The sequence below is a fragment of the Semicossyphus pulcher genome, unplaced genomic scaffold (genome assembly GCF_022749685.1).
Source record: "Semicossyphus pulcher isolate SPU_LCO1_2020_fin unplaced genomic scaffold, fSemPul1.0.p SCAF_9, whole genome shotgun sequence".
NCBI classification, from domain to species: domain Eukaryota; kingdom Metazoa; phylum Chordata; class Actinopteri; order Labriformes; family Labridae; genus Semicossyphus; species Semicossyphus pulcher.
The window spans coordinates 8,011,171-8,029,691 of NW_027211770.1; the positions used below are offsets into that span (position 1 = coordinate 8,011,171).

At 41.9% G+C, this 18,521-nt stretch overlaps 1 protein-coding gene across 1 annotated transcript in view; it reads left to right on the forward strand.

The window, feature by feature from the left end:
- Positions 1-18,521, forward strand: part of eif3ea (eukaryotic translation initiation factor 3, subunit E, a) — a 29,425-nt gene that overhangs the window by 3,650 nt on the left and 7,254 nt on the right. Inside the window, exons 4-10 of the mRNA XM_069656563.1 lie at positions 635-677; positions 1,651-1,755; positions 7,475-7,600; positions 7,981-8,105; positions 11,132-11,258; positions 11,794-11,895; positions 18,218-18,327. Of these exons, the coding sequence (XP_069512664.1) occupies positions 635-677; positions 1,651-1,755; positions 7,475-7,600; positions 7,981-8,105; positions 11,132-11,258; positions 11,794-11,895; positions 18,218-18,327 (738 nt within the window). The remainder of the gene's footprint in view (positions 1-634; positions 678-1,650; positions 1,756-7,474; positions 7,601-7,980; positions 8,106-11,131; positions 11,259-11,793; positions 11,896-18,217; positions 18,328-18,521) is intronic.

Genomic DNA, 18,521 nt, shown 5'->3' on the forward strand with positions numbered 1-18,521 from the left:
TTCACTGACATAGATAGTATGGCCAGTGGCTCAGATTTACTATCAGGATCTGTGTTCCAGTAATGAACAGCAGGCCAGCATTCCTCACTACAGGGAACTTATCTAGACCATCGGCAGAGACAACCTGTCTGAAGCAGTGAAGAATCCTGCCCTAGCCTAAATGAGATTCACTCAAAACACATGAAGCATGTTGCCAGCAAATACACACTCATTCATTGACGTTGCAGGAGTGCATATGCTAGGAAATACTAGTTTAAAGTTTGTCCACAGAATTACTCAGATTTTAGGTTCCAGTCATAGTTTGAAAGTATGGGTTTGAGTATTTTGAAGAGTCAGTGGATTCCTTTATTTTGACAAAGCCATAGAGACTCAAAGGCTCACTTTCCTCACTAGACATAATTTGTTAGACATGGCTAGCAGAGATTTGAAGTAGCCAAACCAAATGTAATAAACAGGCTATCACACTGTTTTAAAAGTCAAATGGTCTTCATTTATGTGCAGCTCTTGATTTAGACCAGAAGTGGAAAAATATACCTGAATGGGACTCCAAACACCAGGATGTCAGCCAAACAGCGACTCAAGTTAAATGGCCTCTAACTACAGGAACTGTCTTGCTCTTTCTCTTTTTTTGCAGAGATGGACGAATGCTCTTTGACTATTTGGCAGAAAAACATAACGTAAGTTGGCCTCATTTGCTGACATCTCACTTCTTCATTGCATTTCCCATGGCTCTTGTGTGAACCCATGGTTGTTTTAGGGGCGAAGTGGGAGGGGAAGGCCGAGCAAGGAAACGCAGAATTACTTCCCAAAACCCTTAACTCATTTTCGGGGTTTGTATGGCTTGCACAAATTCTGTGGACATTTACATTCTGTGGTGGATTGTTAAGAATAAACGGAGTAGCTCGGGACTCGTGGATAGAGCCGCAAGAATGCCGGAGGTTCTATATTTACCGTGATGTTTGGCTTCTTACCCTCCCCTCCATCGGTCCCCTCCCACTCCGGTATCCCGCTGACCTGCGCGCTGTCCTCAGTGCACCTCCTTACAGCCCAGGCTCTGGGCCTCGCAGCAGGCTGTGGGAAAGGTTTGGGCAGCCCAGAGCACCCACTGCCTGTAACAGTTCTACTGAACCTTACCAAATGGCCTGACGTCAGTGCACACCGCTGTGAGATACTATACAGCAGGAAGGACGGTTAAATATAGTAAACTTAAAGGCTTGAAATGATAGCCCATATGCATTTCTAACTTAGTTCACACAACCACTTCCTAGCTGATTTATAAGAAAGGTTACATTTATTTTCTCTTGCCATTCATGGTAAAAATACTCCTGATATAATACAGCCATATAAGTCTATATTCATGTAGCAGTGGTGCGCCACCACAGCAGGGGAATTAAAATTAGATTAGCATTTTTACAATAACATAAAGTATATTCGGTGTATCCCAGATGTGTGAGAATTAATACATTTATTATGATATGAACACCTTAACAATGAAACATAAATAGATATGACACAAAAGTATGATTTCCTGCGGCACCACAGCTGTATGAAATTACCGAGCACGCATAATCTTGGATTTGAAACTATGCAAAGGTTTTGTTTTACTTGGTCTGACAACAATTCACATATTCTCTCATATTTCTCTTGAAGTTTCGTCAGGAGTACTTGGACACGCTGTACAGATATGCCAAGTTCCAGTACGAGTGTGGAAACTACTCTGGAGCTGCAGAGTACCTCTACTTCTTCCGTGTCTTGGTAAGTTTTCAGCCGCTGTCATTGACATTCAACACCAGTTAAAATTAATGGTGATGTTTACTGATAACCCTACACCTTACCTCACTTAACGGAGTGTCTGTAGTATTTTACTGTCCTCATTAATATACTGGCTTAAGGCATTTCTCTGACATATTAAAATTGAACATCACATTATGTTGGCCAGATTGCTTTAATTCCTCAAAAGGCTAGTGCTTGCATAGGAGAGGAAAAGAACACTTAAAAGTAATTGAATGTGAAAAGCTTACGTCATTGCCTCTTCAATTCCCTGCACGTCTTTTGTATTAAGAGGAGACTGCTCCTCTAAGACTTGAGTGGGATCTTTTACTGGGCCAAGTGATCAGTGGCGGACTGCATAATCTGTCTGTAGTCTCTTCACGGGGCGGGCCTCAGTAGACAGCTTATTGATTTGAGTGCTTCGGCCAGAGAGTTCCTTGTCACGACTTCTGAGCTTATGGCGTGCTTAAGTTATGCAAGCCATCTCTTAGTTAGCATCGGGAGGGTTACACACGTTTTGCAAGGTGAATAAGGGACGACGTGCATGTCGATTATTTAGGGCTGTCTTTATAAGTCTGCTCTTTATTTCCTGAATTTAAAATGAGGGCAAATATACACAATACAAAGATTTGTATTTATTGTTTTCAAGATAAAATCTTTTTAAAAAAATGAATAATGCCAACAAATGTTTTGCAGAGGAAGATAATTACAGTTCAGAGAGTCCTGGAAGTGTTATTGTTAGTGCACATGCACACTCCCTATTTCCTCTATAAACACACAGACTTGTGCCTTGGTTCTGGCACTTGTGGCTTGTCTCCCTTTTGCCCTCAGAAATGAGTGAAAGATGAACAGGGCGGTGAATCGGCTACGTGCAGCTCGACTGCGAGGACTGCGGACTACTAAGACTAAACACTAAGACTGAGTCACTGTAGAGTTTTGTCTCTGTGTAATTTGATGTACCTTCTGCACTAAGTTAGTCTTTGATTACAGAAGAAGTTATAAAATAGTACAGGTAGTGGCATCTTTGCAGTTGAGTTGAATTTCCTAAGGGGGTGGAAACTTTTACAAACTAGAGATTTCAAGAAACAGGCAGTGTTGAGGTTTAAATTGCTAGACGTTTTTAGCAGGTGCTGATGTGTTGTTGACGAGCTCCTGTGCCTTATTTCCAGTCACTTTGTTTTACTGTGTGTCCGTGTAAAGCTCTTTTCCCACTGGTCAAAAAACCCCGCTAACACTCAGCTTTTTTGCTTGGTGGGAACGGTTACAATCAGCATTGAGACCCGGGTCAAATGACTCTGCAGTAGACCCGGGTAATTATTGCCTCGGCTCACGAAACCCAGGTAGACACGCTAATCTCCGCCCCCTTTCCAGCACGATGCTAAGCTACGTCGGTAACTTCTGCGACTCCTTGTCATCTCAGCTACAAATTCTGCCCATCTCCGTCCAAGCAGCACTCGAACATTGTCTCTAATTTTTCAGTGCCAAGTTTGATAAACAGACTGAATGAGTTATAGATATAATAAAGACCTAACCACTGTAACATCTTCACTGACGTCAGGCGGTGACGCAGCAGAAAAGAGACCGACAGGAGGATACTCCACTGACAATGGGAAAAGAGACAATCTGCATCTATAAGTGGGTCTTCCCTGGTCTGAAAAACCTGCGTCAATGCGCTAATTTCGGTGGGAAAGGGGTGTTAGTGATGCGATACAATAGGGATTAAGTTAGCCTCACATTAGCATAACGCTGTAAAATCACACACTGGGGCAGCAATATAATGGTGTTGTTGAGTTTTGTTGCTGTGCTGTTGGGGAATCTGTGTAAAACGAACTAAAGTTGAGTAATTATTAGCCATGCAAGCCAAAGTGTGTAAATTGTTGACCACTCTGAAGCAGCCTCCAAGGTCACATGTTAGGGCACTTTCAAGCTTGTACCTTGTTTACTTAGATTATTGCTCTCCTTTAAATGAAAACCAAATTTCCAGTGGAAATGTAGCCCTACTTTGACCTCTTTGGTGTTATCTTGCATCAAGTGTTAGTAAGTTCGACTCAACTGAAAGTCTTATAATGACCATGGAACCAGCATGCATAGTCGGTGGTTTCCAAGTGTCACTCACTTGTTCTTTTGCTTTTGTGTGTCTTTGGTTCAGCATTTAGCTCTGCGGTAAAGCAAGGACGCGTGCCAAAGCCAGCCCTGAAAGAATGAGAAAGAATAAGATCAACATTTTGTCTGTTCATTAGAGTGAAAAACATTAAGAGCATCTTTTGTTCCCAGTCTAATTGGCATTTGATACTGCACTGCGTCGCCTCTTGTCTTTGGGATGTCAGTGACTCCGGCTAGTCATGCACATTCACTATGCCGGAGTGTCCCCTCCTGAAAAAATCTTGGCAGAGACTCTGAGCAATGATGAACTCTCTTTGCTACAAACAACCCTCTTAACCCAAAGCAGTTGGGTACTTCATTTGATGGGTTTTTCACTGATCTGCTCAAATCTGTGGAAGGAAGAGTTGCATCCGAGAGAAGATGACGGGTAATTCACCCAAGCTTTCCACTTCCACTTCCCTAACAAAAAAAAGTCTTCAAAAGCTTGCAAAGGATAAATCCCACTGTTCCAACAACAGTTGTTTATGGCATTGCAACTCACTCTAAATAAACCAAAATTGCTTTAATTGAGGTATGTTGTTCATAGTCCAGCACAGACTTTTTTTCCTCTTTACCCCTCAAATTGTCAGACCCCTCATTTTAAGTTCCAGCCAGATCAGACTCTGTAACCAGATATCTGTTGCTTACTCTTGACAATGCAAGAAGCTTTTTAGAAGGGAAAAGGTAGAAATGGATTTCATTAGTCAGAGTCTGTATACCACCCCTTCCCTTCTATTCAGTGTTTAGTAGACCTCCCATCCTCACAGGCCACTCATCTGTCTCCCCCTCCCCCATACGGGAGAGGTGAGCCTCCATAAAGTCATTTAACGTGGGAAACCCAGTCAATTAAACGAAGGAAGCCAGCCTTGCAAAATCCATGCCTCAGGTCTTGTTACAGTGTGGCCTTGTCCGAAAAGAGCAACTTATTCATATCATCACTTAATGCAGGGATTGAATGTTAAGAATAAAGATTGAGTATCCCGTCGGATCCCCAGCACAGTAAATTTATTGTTGCTGGTCAGTCAGCGAAAATGTGCCCATTTCACAAACCAATGGAAACTCAAGGTAACTGCTGGAAAAACCCAGGTATTGAAACTTTTCTAGCGTGGCCACTAGTGAATGCCAGACTGTGTGTGTGTGTGTGTGTGTGTGTGTGTGTGTGTGTGTGTGTGTAGAAAGCTGCCATAATGACCTGGAGGTCAGCCAAACGTAGCAGGCAGGGACTTCCAAGAGAGGGAAAAAAATAACAAACAAAACAAAACACTTCAGCAGATGAAATGCTGACCTTTATACTGGCAGGGGAGTGGATTTTTTTCTCTCAATGTTACAATACTGATCTTTCTTGTGACTTTTGCACTTTAAAAAAAAATGTTGGTCATAATGGACCTGAAATGTTCTCTTTGATCAGAGAAGCTCTGCTGCTCTGACTGATGGATGGACACATTATATCACCGTGTTGTTCTTTGGGGGAATTCTACAAGAGAAACTTACCTGCCTTCATCTCGCCTTAGAGCAGCTTGTTAAAATGTTATCAGGGCGTAACTGGCCTTTGCCACGTAAGAAAAAGAAAACCTTTATTTGCGAATAATCTTACCAATTTGTGGGGTTCCAGCGGAAACCTGTTCTTTTTATAGTGTTTCCTCTACTTGTACATCTGTCGTGTCTCAAAATCCACTTTAGCGGCTGTCCAACAGTGGACGGGGGTGTGTGGTTAGGATCTAGGTTTCGCCGGCCGCTCAGCAGACACCCACCCTGACTTCCTGCTTGACTCATGTCACTGCGTCTGGTGTTTGGTGTTATCGTGAACTACTGTGGTGCAGAGTTTCCCATGAGCCTTAGGGTGTAGTCCAATGTCCACTTCAGAGTGATTGCCATGCTGATGTTCAGAGGCTTTCTCAACCTGTCTTTCATTACCTGATTCTTTTTTGTTTGTTTAAGTCCGTTCTGGAAATCAGAAACAGTAGCCTGCAACATCTTAGAGAGTGATTATGCACTCAAAGATGTGTCCTGTTAGCGTTAGTTCATATTTCAGCCTAATTACCTTGTGATAACGACAGACTTGTCCAGAGTTTCTGAGGGTTAGTGGGAGATTGTCGCAGTTATCATTCTCATGACTGAAGTGGAGAAAAGTTTGCAAAAAATGAAGGAAAGCTCAGGAAAAAAGCCTCAACAATCCTGTAAATGTAAAAATGATGTAATAATTTATCATACTTAAATTTGATATTTAAGCCTGCCCCTTTTTCAGTCTTCTTAGAGTTGTTAGTGGTGTTTAAGAAAGTACATGAATGTGTCCTCGGTCAGGGAGGATTTATTGATTTATCTTTTTAACCAAACAATATTGTGCAGAAATGAAAGCGCTAATCTTGAAGATCTCAATTCCGTTCTCTTTGGTGGCACCTAAGCAATAAACAGTACTTACGGGAGCAGACATTCCAGATATCCAGACAGTGTTGCATGTGTGACGCCCACGGTTGTCTCCAATTGTAACTCTTGATTTTCCTCCTTGCTTCATCTGAGCGTCCAATTAGTTTCTTTTTCTTTGGATTTTCACTTATTTATCTTTTCTATGTTTGTTTGCTCATAACTGCAAACAAGACACACGGCATGCAAATATTTGCCAGCATTTGCTTGCTATAACAACGCCCACACAGTAACCTGTCATGCAGACTTTCAGACATACTTTTTTGGCTGACCGCTGGGGTCAGCCCTACACGTGGGTCTGTATGTGACTGACTGACTGACTGAGTGAATGACGGTACATTCAGAGCCATAGAGAGAGAGTTGCAAGATGGCAATGGCGAATCATGGAGCATATTGGACCTCCACTGACACGACTCACTGTCTATGCGGTTCTGGATACTTTGTTCGGGGAGTAGGAGGGGCTGCTCGTCTGCTGCTCGTCCGCTGTCCTCACCTACGTCCGCAGCGCGCACCTGCTTTCAAATACGTAGATATCGGCATCAAAAGGACAGTCCTTGTAACAAATTTCCCACAAAAGCGCACATTGACCTGATGCGGTCAGCTACACTAGGTTTTGACCTAGTCTTGTTGTTGCTGATGCACCATGAGATTTAAGGAACTTCAGCATTAACCAAACAAGTCAACTTCAGTTTTACTTAACGGTTCTGATAGCACAGAGACACATATGCTCCAAGTATGCCTTTACTAATGTGGTAATCTGAAGGTATAAACTTTGTGATGAACTTACATGCAGTGGTTGTTCCTCAAAGTGCTGCAAATTTGGTTTTATTAAAAGTTAAACAGTCTTTCATGATCCATTCTTCCTTTTCTGTCAAGCTCCATTCCCCTGAGATGACATATTGAATCCATTTATCCAGTATAAATAACAAAAGTGACTGCAACTTGTAGCAGTGCTACTGAAGCCAAGCAAGTAGTCAATAGCTCGGTCTCACTGTGTTTGGATTCAGATGTTACTGGACCTTGTGCCAATCTCTATAGGGAGACTTTTGGAAACGTATTTGGAACATCAGGTAACTGTTGTTTTGTATGTTGCAGTGTTGTGTGCTTCAGGTTTTAACAGTGCACTATCTCTGTTTCCAAGGTCCCAGCGACGGACAGGAATGCCCTGAACTCTCTTTGGGGCAAGTTGGCCTCTGAGATCCTGATGCAGAACTGGGAGGCAGCCATGGAGGACCTCACCCGCCTGAGAGAGACTATCGATAACAACGTAAATGCCCCGCTTCTCAGAATTTGATACGGCTTTTAGATTCCCTTACATAGACTCTCATATTGACATTTCACTCTCAGTGCAGCTCTGCTGTGGCATTTTATTCCTTACCCACAAGCGCTCATCTGACTACTTAAGAACTTGGATTAGTGTATGAAGTGTGTGTCTGTATTTGATTGATGGCCCTTTAGGAGGAAAGAACACTTTTTTTTATTCTTCTCATGCTAGAGAGGCCGACAACTTTTAGGTTAATGTGTCAAAATATATTTGTATTTTTTATTTCTCTTGTGAACTTTTTTTTTCTCTTTTGTGGTCTTTTTATTTTAACACTTTCCTCATTTCTTCCCTCCTGCCTTCCTTTTTGTCTTTGTCTTGTCCAGTCTGTCACCTCCCCTCTCCAGTCTCTTCAGCAGAGGACATGGCTCATTCACTGGTCTCTCTTTGTCTTCTTCAACCACCCCAAGGGCAGAGACAATATCATTGAGCTCTTTCTGTATCAGCCACAGTAAGTAAAATTTATGATCTGATATTGTTTACTTTAGTGTTTCATGATAACCCCTGCTTTTGCAACCAGGACATTGAAAACATTGTCCACAGGGAGTGTAAATTCAAGCTTACCCTAAAAACTGGAATATCTGTCACACCGCAATCTAAGACACAGTCTGTTTTGGGGGGTATCCAAGAGGGAATAAGGTTTTCCTTAGCTATTTATTAATCAAAATGTGTATTCAAGTTATTTTAACACTATTTCAATTTATTTTCATTTAAAGCATTCCAAACACAAACAAATTACAGCCCACCATCTGTTTTCGCCATGTCGAGTTTGCAATCCCGCGTGCTTCCAGTGCTGTAGCTAGCAGTAGCTGGCAGCCCACGTTAACGTTGATTGTTGTTAGGCTGGCGGCTGCAATGGCGATCATGAAGGCGCATGTCCATGACGAAGCCTTAGCAGCTATCAAGTTAGTTTTCCTCGCTTAAAACAGCGGCATATTGTAATTAGGAGACGTTGTAGCGGCTTGGACCAAATTTGGAGATGTGACGTCACCACTTAGCAACCGGATATCGCCATCGTCCGGTCTAAATACCGTAACACAATAACATACCTCTCTGCATTTTATACTGGTATATTGGTGGCACTGGTATATAGGACACAGCCCACTTTTTAAGATGAAAAAAAATTAATTTAAGTGCGTCTTATACACCAAATTTTACGGTAGCTATGGACCACAGAGACTTTCCTATATTGTCATGGTAAAAATGGGGACAGAAGATGTGACTTAACCAAACTTTCAAATTCAATGAGACAAACAAGCAAGTTTGCAGCAGGCACACTCAATTACATTTTTGTGTGATCTTTGTGAGAAAAAAAACTGGTGTTCATTTATTAATTTACTACTTTGTTGGACTAGCAGCGGCAGCAGCAGCTGTGATGCACTGAAAGCGGTGCTGTGTAAAGCAACGGTCTCCTTTTTCAGCCTGCAAATTGCGGTGTGTTTTGTTGTGTTTCGTTAAACTGAACCAAAAGCTGCCTCATTATGCTTTGAAGAGACCGTGTCTCAACTTAAGCTCCTTTTTGTATTTTATAACGTTTTGTTTTTCTCCACTCTTGCATTGTTTCATGGTAACAAGTTATTGTGTTGAGAGTTGCATTGTAGCTCCAGTCATTCTATAATAGGAACTTGATCCAGAGAAGATGACTTGGTTTAATAGTACATTTTTGGGTGGTGGGCTTCTACATGAACCCCGCTGGTATTTTTAAAGTGGTTTCAGAAGTGTGTGTTTTTCGTGTGGTCTGTTTACTCTCCAAGCGGAGAATGAGGCCATGTGTATCACAGATTTGAAACTTTATACTCAGTGTTAGAATTTGTGCACCGCCTATTTTGATGTCTTTGCTCCCTCCCCCTGTTCTGATTGCAGGCTTGTATAATTGTACAGATGATTGAGCTCCTCGAACAAAATGACAGGCGACCACAACACAGCGCTTTCAGACGTCTGGTTCCCTGAATTTTACTCAGTTTTTAATTTTATTGTGGATGATTAAGGAGGCCTGCCCAATAATTACTCAAGAAAAGCTCACCCAACCATCTGTGTGGACAAACTGAGGTAGTTTTGTATGCTTTGCAGTTTCACAGTCTAGAAACCTCATGTTTTCCCCACTGAGGCTTGGCTCTTCTTTCCCATCTCTTGACCAGTACTTCCTTTGGCTGAAGTTGGTGACCAGCAGCTGGCCTTCAGTTCCACATTTGACCTCCCTTACCCCTGCAGTCAGCAGATGTTGATCCAAAGCCTTGTTTTCTGTATTATTGCCAGACTGTGAAACACTGCTCATTAACTAAGTATGATACAGGTGCAAACTGGGCAAATACTAACTGAAGTCCAGACTTGATTGTCTAGATCACTCATTCTATTGCTCAACATAATTTCCTTTTCCAGAGGTACCATGATATAGGGCCTTGTTACCCTGCTCCTCTCCAGGTTTCTCCCACAGCCCCCCTCCCACCTGAACAGGAGAAATATGAACTTGTATTTGATTTCTTGGCTGCATGCCTCAGTGGCATCTTCTGTAAACCAGTGCAGCGATGCTTGTTGCTTCAAAAGTACAAAAAACAGAGAAAAAGGTGAAGTCCCATAAGTGGGGTAGGGTGAAGGGTACAGTGAGTCATGCAAGATGGCTTGCTATTGTAGCCCCCCCAGGAGAGTGAGTAGGTGTAAGTTAATCAGAAACACAGCAAGGAGTGTTGCGGTTTTCCAACGAAGTCAAACAACTACAAAGAGAGGGAGCGCGAGAGCTCTGCTTTAAACCAGGCTGCAGCCAGTTTTTAGACTCAACGTACTGCCACAGGTACCCTGCCCCTTTAATTGATTCAGCTAATTAAACTGAAGGCGGCACCCTCACTAAGCCCCATGTGTCCCTCTGGTCTTAGCTATAAGAGACCTCAAGGGGCCCACTCCACTTCCTTTTTTCAGTTTTAATTTGGTCAAGTGGGGGTTGTTCTAAGGGCGAAGTTCAGAGATGCTTAGAAACCAATGAGGAGTTTTGGCGACAGATAATGTCAATTGATTGCCATCCTGACAAGACAAGTTGTCTATGCTTGTGTCTGTGCAGACCTTACATGGTTTTTTTATAAAGAACACTGTCTCCAGAGTTGGTGTGGGATTAGAATCAGCCTGTAACAGCGTCTTGTCTCTTGTGTTCAGACCTTAGCCAGTTGACCTGTGGTTGAAACATCAGTCCCTGCTGGATTGGGTTTCAGCTACTGGGCAGGTCCCTGCTCACTGATCTATATCTTCTTGCCAGGGTTTCCTTTTCCTCCTCTCTCTCACAGGATGTTAATGAAAGAGACGGCTTAAAGCTGGTACCCATGTCCAGAAGTGAGGGTCCTGTTAGGACATTTATCTGTTTTAGCTGCAAAGGCCCTTTCTCTGTCCTAAATGCCAGTAGCCCAACATGCAGCCAAAATGTTATATTATGTGTCCTTCTAAAGAGATGTCTTACATTGGTCTGATTACCTTTATCCTCCCTCATTCCAGGTACCTCAATGCTATCCAGACTATGTGCCCTCACATCTTGCGTTACCTAACCACAGCGGTCATCACAAACAAGGATGTCCGTAAGCGTCGGCAGGTTCTGAAGGATTTGGTAAAGGTCATACAACAGGTACTAGACTTTTTAACTGACCTTGTAACCCATCAGCATTACTAACACTTCCTTTCAAGCACAAAGTCTGCATATAGGTTTGGAGCTGGTTTATAAGCTGCAAAAGTATTATAATGTAATGTACTGCTGTGTTCTGCACCAATGACGGTAGCTACTTCAATGGTCTAAGCAAAGAGTTGTTGTGTTGTTGATAATCGCTTAAACATGTGCTCAGTGCTCCGTGGCCTTAGGTCAGGTTGGGACTCTGTCTTTGAGCATGATTTGGAACTGTTCACATTCTTTCCCATCTCATTCTCACATTTCACACACTCGTAAATTATGTTAATTAAGCTATTGTGCTCCGCAGGATTTAATTATGCCTAAACAGTCATTGTACACATGATTTTTTAGATTTGTAAACATCTGCTTTATGCTTTTCCTAATAACAGAGCCAAACATTGTCTTCATTTACATTAAGCTATAGCAATTTTGATATGAAAACATCTTCGTGTATTTGGCTATAATAATTAACTACATTATATTTCCATTTATTCAGGAATCTTACACCTACAAAGATCCAATTACCGAGTTTGTGGAGTGCCTGTACGTGAACTTTGACTTCGACAGCGCTCAGAAGAAGCTCAGGGAGTGTGAGTCGGTAAGTGATCACTCTAAAACTTCAATTGCTCTTGGTTCGTTGTGCCTCTCTGTGACAATACAGAGTTCTGCCTGACCTGCTGGACTGTGTGGGTCCAATGCAGACAGAACAGCAATAGTCTATGCAACATACTGTCAGATATTATTGAGGGTCTCTTGGCCAGTGGTTCTCAAAGTGGGGTCCTAGGACCCCACAAACCATAGCCGGGGGCTCCGCAAAATAATTCTAATAAATGTATTATGAATTATAAAATTGTGCTTTATTTGTATAGCACTAAGTGCTTTACATAACAGGATTAAATAGTACGTACAATCAGGAAAAAACAATAAAAACAGTGAAGACAGTTAAAAAAGATGTTAGACTTGAAAACAAAGTGTATCATAAAACATGGAATAAAAGTGATATAGAGGAATAGAAAAACAGATTCACTATAAAAAAGCCTTACTGTTAAGTTAGTTTTAGTGACTTGAGTGAAAAGAAAGCACTGAATTTGCTAGCCTTAGTTCTTCGGGTAGGGAGTTCTCACGGTGGGGCTCTAATGGAAAAAGCCTGGTTACCTTTTGTAACGAGGCGGGCTGTAGGAACACTTAGGAGGGCCCTATCTGAGGAGCGCAAGCAGCCACTAGGCTCATAGGGCTCAAGTAAATGTTTAATGTAAGTAGGTACAAGGCATAAGTATTGCTTTAAAAGAAATTAATAGAAGTTTAAAATCAATTCTATATCTAACAGGTAGCCAGTGTAGCTTTGCAAGGATGGGAGGGATATGGTCTCGTCTCTTGGAATTTGTAAGGAGTCTGGAGTTTTGAACGAGCTGGGGAGGGGAGATCGCCTTTTGACTGAGCTCTGAATAAAGAGAATTACAGTAATTCAGTTGTGAAGAATTAAATGCATGCGTGGGTTTTTCAGGGTCTGCTTGAGATAAAAACTGTGTGACTTTGGGATGTTCCTAATTTGGAAAAACCATAATAAAGTGTCAAAAAGTCTTCAACATTCTGCTCTGTCATTAAGGAATACGTAGAGTATTTATAATAAGTAATTACGATTTGAACAATAAAAATAGCAGTAATGTGCTTATAATGTGCAATAAATATAAATGTTTCTTAAGCCAGTTTTGTTTTTAGAATTGAACAAGTAATTTAAAATAAAAAAAATTATATTTTAAATTTTTATTAAAATAATATATTAAAAGTGCGTTTTCTAAATTTCAACTGATCAAAACACCTATTGTATGCATTACAATAGGTAACTTAGATTAATAGCAGGTTTAATTGCCAGTGCATTATGATATTTTTAAGATATTTGGAACCAATGCAAGTAAATACAGATAAGTGCACATAATAGTAATTTAATTATGTTGTATTATATTTATTATATTTATTTAATTATAAGGCTACATTAATTTATTAATATTATATTAATGTTAGTAGCTGGTCAGTGTTAACAGGTCGAACCTAGAGCTCAGGAGCTCAATCAGGAGGAAGAGATGGAGGATCTCTGTCAACAAAATAGGCAGTTTGAGTTTGATTTGCGTGTGACAAAACAAAAGTTGCTTAAAACAAAAGAAATGAAAAATGAAAGACGTGTACATTGACAGGAGCAAACTGCAGAGGAAAGAACTCGAGAAGCTCCATTACTACAATGAGGACGAACTGTGAAAAATGGCCAGATTGCAGCTCAGGTGAGAGGACATGTGAAGATCAATCGAAAGAAGAATCTTCAAAAAGATTATGAAGAGCTGCGGGTGGCACATGCAATCAGCTGCAGCAGGAGAAGGAGAAGAACAAACTTCTCCAAGAAGAACTAGAGAAGTTCAAAGTCTCCCACAAAAACCTCAGCCTGAAGTACAATACTGAAGTCCCCGCTGTTAGACAGCAGGTTGACTTCCTTAACCATGAACTGGAGAAGGAAGTCCAGACTCATGCTGATGTAGTGTTGGAGTGCCAGCAAGTCATCACTAACCTGAGGGCTGAACAGGATGCCCTCCGTCAAAATATGGCGGAGGAGATAAACATTCTGCAGCAAACGGCTTTTGAAAAGGAGAGGGTTCTCTTGAAGGAGCTGGAAGAGCTGAAGATTCAGGTGGAACTACAGCAACTGCTCCAACAAGAGAATCAGGAGCTGCAAACTCGACTCAGCATTCAGACCTCTCTCAACCTTGAGCTTTCCACTGAGCTCAAGGCTGAGAGAGAGAATCACATGCCTCCTCCAACAAATATCACCAGCTGTGAGGAGAAGCATGAGACTGAGCCGTGCCAGTAGGAAAAGCTCCAGGAGGAAGTTCATGACTCTCAAGACAAGACTGAAAAACAAGAGTCATCCCTCCCTGATACATGGGCAGTGGAACTCCAAGAGGAGGTAGAAGACTCTGAGAAGACAAACGATCATGAGTCATCCCTCCCTGATCCACTGGCAGTCGAACTCCAGGCAGAAGTTGAGGACTCTCAGGACAATACCAACAATCATGAGTCGTCCCTCCCTGATACACCAGCCGTCGAACTCAGGGAGGAGGTTGGAGTCTCAGCAACAAGAAAGGAGCCTTCAGCCTGGAAGAAATTCCGACACGCTCTGGAGTTGAGGAAGCCAAAGAGGTGGAAGAAGGAGTCCGCCACTCCTCCCAACCCTCTGTTCCCCCCTCAACCCCCTAAATAGTTTCAGTGGCATCTAAGAGTGCAAATGGTAGTAAGCATATGCTTAATCAGTGTTCCGATCATGAGGGGGTCCTTGGAAAATGTTCTCTCCTGAAAGGAGTCCCTGACCCCCAAATGTTTGAGAACCCCTGCTCTTGGTCACAGCATGACTCAGGCTTCTGTCTGATTCTACTATGGCCTGTGATTGACCCATCAGGCTGGAAGTTAACAGTAAAAGCTTTGAAAGCCAAAGTCTCCACAGAGGCGTTACAACACTCATTTAAAGGGGGGAGATATGTCATTGCGCTGCCAATTAGAGCATTTATTTCAATTGAGGTTTGTAATGGACACAAGTCCTCTTTAGATGTTGACAAATGTAAACGCAGAGAAAACCATCTCCACAGAATTACAGTCAAAGCATCAGCTAGGTACTTGTCAAACATTTACCATAAAATCAGAAAATATAGGTCTCACCGGAATATAAGACGCAGTCTGTTTTTGGGGGTATCCCAGAGGGGAGGTTTTCTATAGCTATTTATTAATAAAAAAAAGTGTATACTTTATTTCAACAATTTATTTTCATTTAAAACATTCAAAACACACACAAATTACGGCCTACCATCTATATTTGCCATGTTGAGTTTGCAATCCTGCTAGCTACCGGTGCTGTAGCTAGCGGCAGGCAGCCTAGAGCAACATTGATTGTTGTGAGGTTGGCGGCTGCAATGGAGATAATGTCGGTGCAAAAATGAAGTTAGTTTTCCTCGCTGTTTTAAGGCGGCACTGCGGCATATTGTAAATAAGAGATGTTGTCACGGCTTGGACCCGAAAAACAGTTTAATGCAGAGATAACACCACTTAACAACTGGATACCACCATCGTGTGGGTAAAATACAATAACACAATCAAATACCTCTCTCTGCATTTTATACTGGTATATTGGTCGCACCGGTATATAGGATGCAGCCCACTTTTTAGATGGAAAAAAAAGTATTAAAAGTCCGTCTTATACACAGTTTTACAGTAAAAAAAACAGCACTTGGATCGTATTGGTCAATAAATGTGTCGTGATAGGAATTATAGAGCTGCTTTGTGTGGCGTTTAGGGAGTTGATTATCTGTTTTAAAATTACGTAGTGTAGCTGTGCCGTCTCGAAACCATACCAGGGGTTGACTTAATATTGGCTATGTTAATTTTTTTATTGTCTATGCTTAGTATAATCAGTACAATTGCTGTGCGGCATTTTTTGCGATATTGCCATGCAAGTGCACTCATTCAATTAGCTACAGCATGTTGGCGAATATATATAATAAATGCGTGTATAAAATAATAACAAATGATGTGTTGTTTTGATGGCACTAGTCCAGCAGAGCCTATTATGAAAGGATGGACGGATTCTGGGGACACAATCGGTGCACAGTTATCAGATTAGGAGAGAGAGCAGGTGTTGTGCTCTATGTATATTTTGCGTGATTTCATATTTTAGTTCATTCTTTTCCTACACAGTGTCATTTGGTGTTCCCAGATGACTTGATAATTTGAACCTGGAGAGGACTAAAAACCTAACTGGGGTTGTTTGGCATTTTTTCCCCATCTTTTGCCTTTCAGTGGTAATCCCTCAAAATGAGAAACATCTGGCCTGATCACGATTTAACAAATGAGGAAGTTATAACCAAACTGACTTGGTCGAATTTCTTTTACTGAGTTTTACCTTCCAAAAACCTGTGGATGGTTAAAAAAAATTCCATGTTCAGAGAGAAAATGAGATTTTTCCTGTGCAAAGGCCTCCAGGGGCCATCTCCAAATGACATATACTATCAACAGTATTATACCTGTATCGTATTACGGCTAAGACATGGCACACGCCCTCAATCACTGACCTTGTTAAACACTTGCACGCACTTCTTTAGGAGCTCTCTGTGTTGGTCTTGACCTTGCCTCATGAGGTTCTGTTTACAGAGACTCTTCTGTGGTTGAAACAGATGCTCAATCCCAACTACCTCTCAGGTCAGAGCCCAAGCTATTCCAGGTGCTTTTAGCACTGGCCTACCTGTCAGTCTTATCAGAGCGTGTTCAGTAGGCACAAAAGCCCTCTATTGACCTGCTTCAGTTCACAAGCAGGTCTAGCGAGGTGGGTGGTTCCAAAAATGTTTAACTGCACCTTTAATGCATTACCTGTGATGGTCTGCAAACATTTTCTCAAACTGGTCTTGTTTGAAGTCAGTACTGCCTTTTTTTCCCCTGCACAATTTCACACGCAAGCCTTTCAAAAGCGCATTTTTTCAGAGGTAAAGGGATGTTTCACGGACGTTTGAGAGGTTGGGGTAAATGGATACCCTGTTGGGATGGGCTTTTGTCTTGATTAGCATTTGTATTGCATCAATTTTGAGCCATTGAGACGAGTGGCACCCATCTATCTACTGATTGCTGTAATAGCAAGATATGGGTATTGTTTTCAGATCTCCTGTCTTCAGTCCGCTGTACCCTGTACTATAGTTGGAGCCAAGTGCTTTCGAATGAGGGGTCTTGGTTTAAATTGTGCTGAAGATTTTTTTTTGTATCTTTCCCACCCCACCCAAATCTTGAATCACTGTCAGATGTTAGATGCTTGCATGTCAAAGAATGAAAAGTATATGCCTACCTATAGTCAGGCCCTTAGACCGTGCATAAAAGGGCTCTTGAAGCCCCTTTCAGAATGTGTTCAAGCTTTGTGGTCTGAATCCCAGATGACAGTAATTAGGGCACTTAACTGTTCAAAGTTTATCAGCCCTAGATAAGCGTTGTCATAGCTGAAATGTGGGTTGCCTGATAGCTCCATGTAGTTGGGATTTATTTAAGCACAACTCTTTGCAGATAGCAGCGTTCTAAGCTTAAGCAAACAAAGAGCCGGTCATTCGCAGAGAGCTTTTGAAGATGGAGACCTGTGATGTGAAATCGCACTCAATGGAGTATTGGAATGCAGCGAGTCCGGAGAAATGGGAGCATTTCACACAGTGGTACCTCTGGGGCCATAGCTGGGTCATGAACATTTACAGTAGATGAATTGGCCATATGCATTTCTGTCAAAGAGTCAAAGCAAGGCTGTATTTCTCACTGTAGCCAGCCGCAGGTGATACTGTGCATTGACGGTTGAAAGGACTTGCTCTCATGTGTGAGTTTATTTGGACTGGCGATGCTACAGTCGTTTGATGACTGTAGCTGTGAAATTTGGCGATCCTGCACAGTGGAGTTGACATGGAACCACCAGACCAGATGACTGGTGATAAGTCACAGACGCTGTGGTCATCTCTGTGGCGGAGTCTGTTCTTACTGTACAGCCTCATGTGGTGTTCGCAGAACTCTGCGATTTCAAGCACCTTGCAGGGGCTTGAATTACTTCTACTTTATACAATGACCTCTCGTCTTTAAACTTTGGCCAAAACAAACCTTACATAAACAGAAATGTAGCCAGTATGTTACTCCCTTCCCCGTTTATTCTGCCCATATCAAAATGCGCTGGAATTGGAGTTCATTGAACAGATATTTTTCAGCTTGATTGTCTTAATTTGTCGAAGAAATGTTCTGACATTTCTGCATATTTAACCGCTTTGCCGTACTTAAACCTGAAACTGTTGTAACAAAAAACCTTTGAGATCCAAATACAAATAGACAGAAGTAATGTAATATTGACACTGCCCTTTTGTAACGTGTCTTAGGTTCTTGTGAACGACTTCTTCCTGGTTGCTTGCCTTGAGGACTTCATTGAGAATGCCCGCCTCTTCATCTTTGAGACCTTCTGCAGGATCCACCAGTGCATCAGCATCAAGTAAGTCATCAATGCAATCAGACGTGAAACTAGCATTTGACATCTCTCTCTGGTGATGATGACGACGTTACTTTTAAATCGTGACCATGTTGAACCGCAGACAGACATCCTACAGGAAGTCCTATTTGCTGTCTCAAGACCTTTTACGCAGTCAGTAAACAGGAAGCAAGAGCATGGTCTTAGTGATAAGTGGA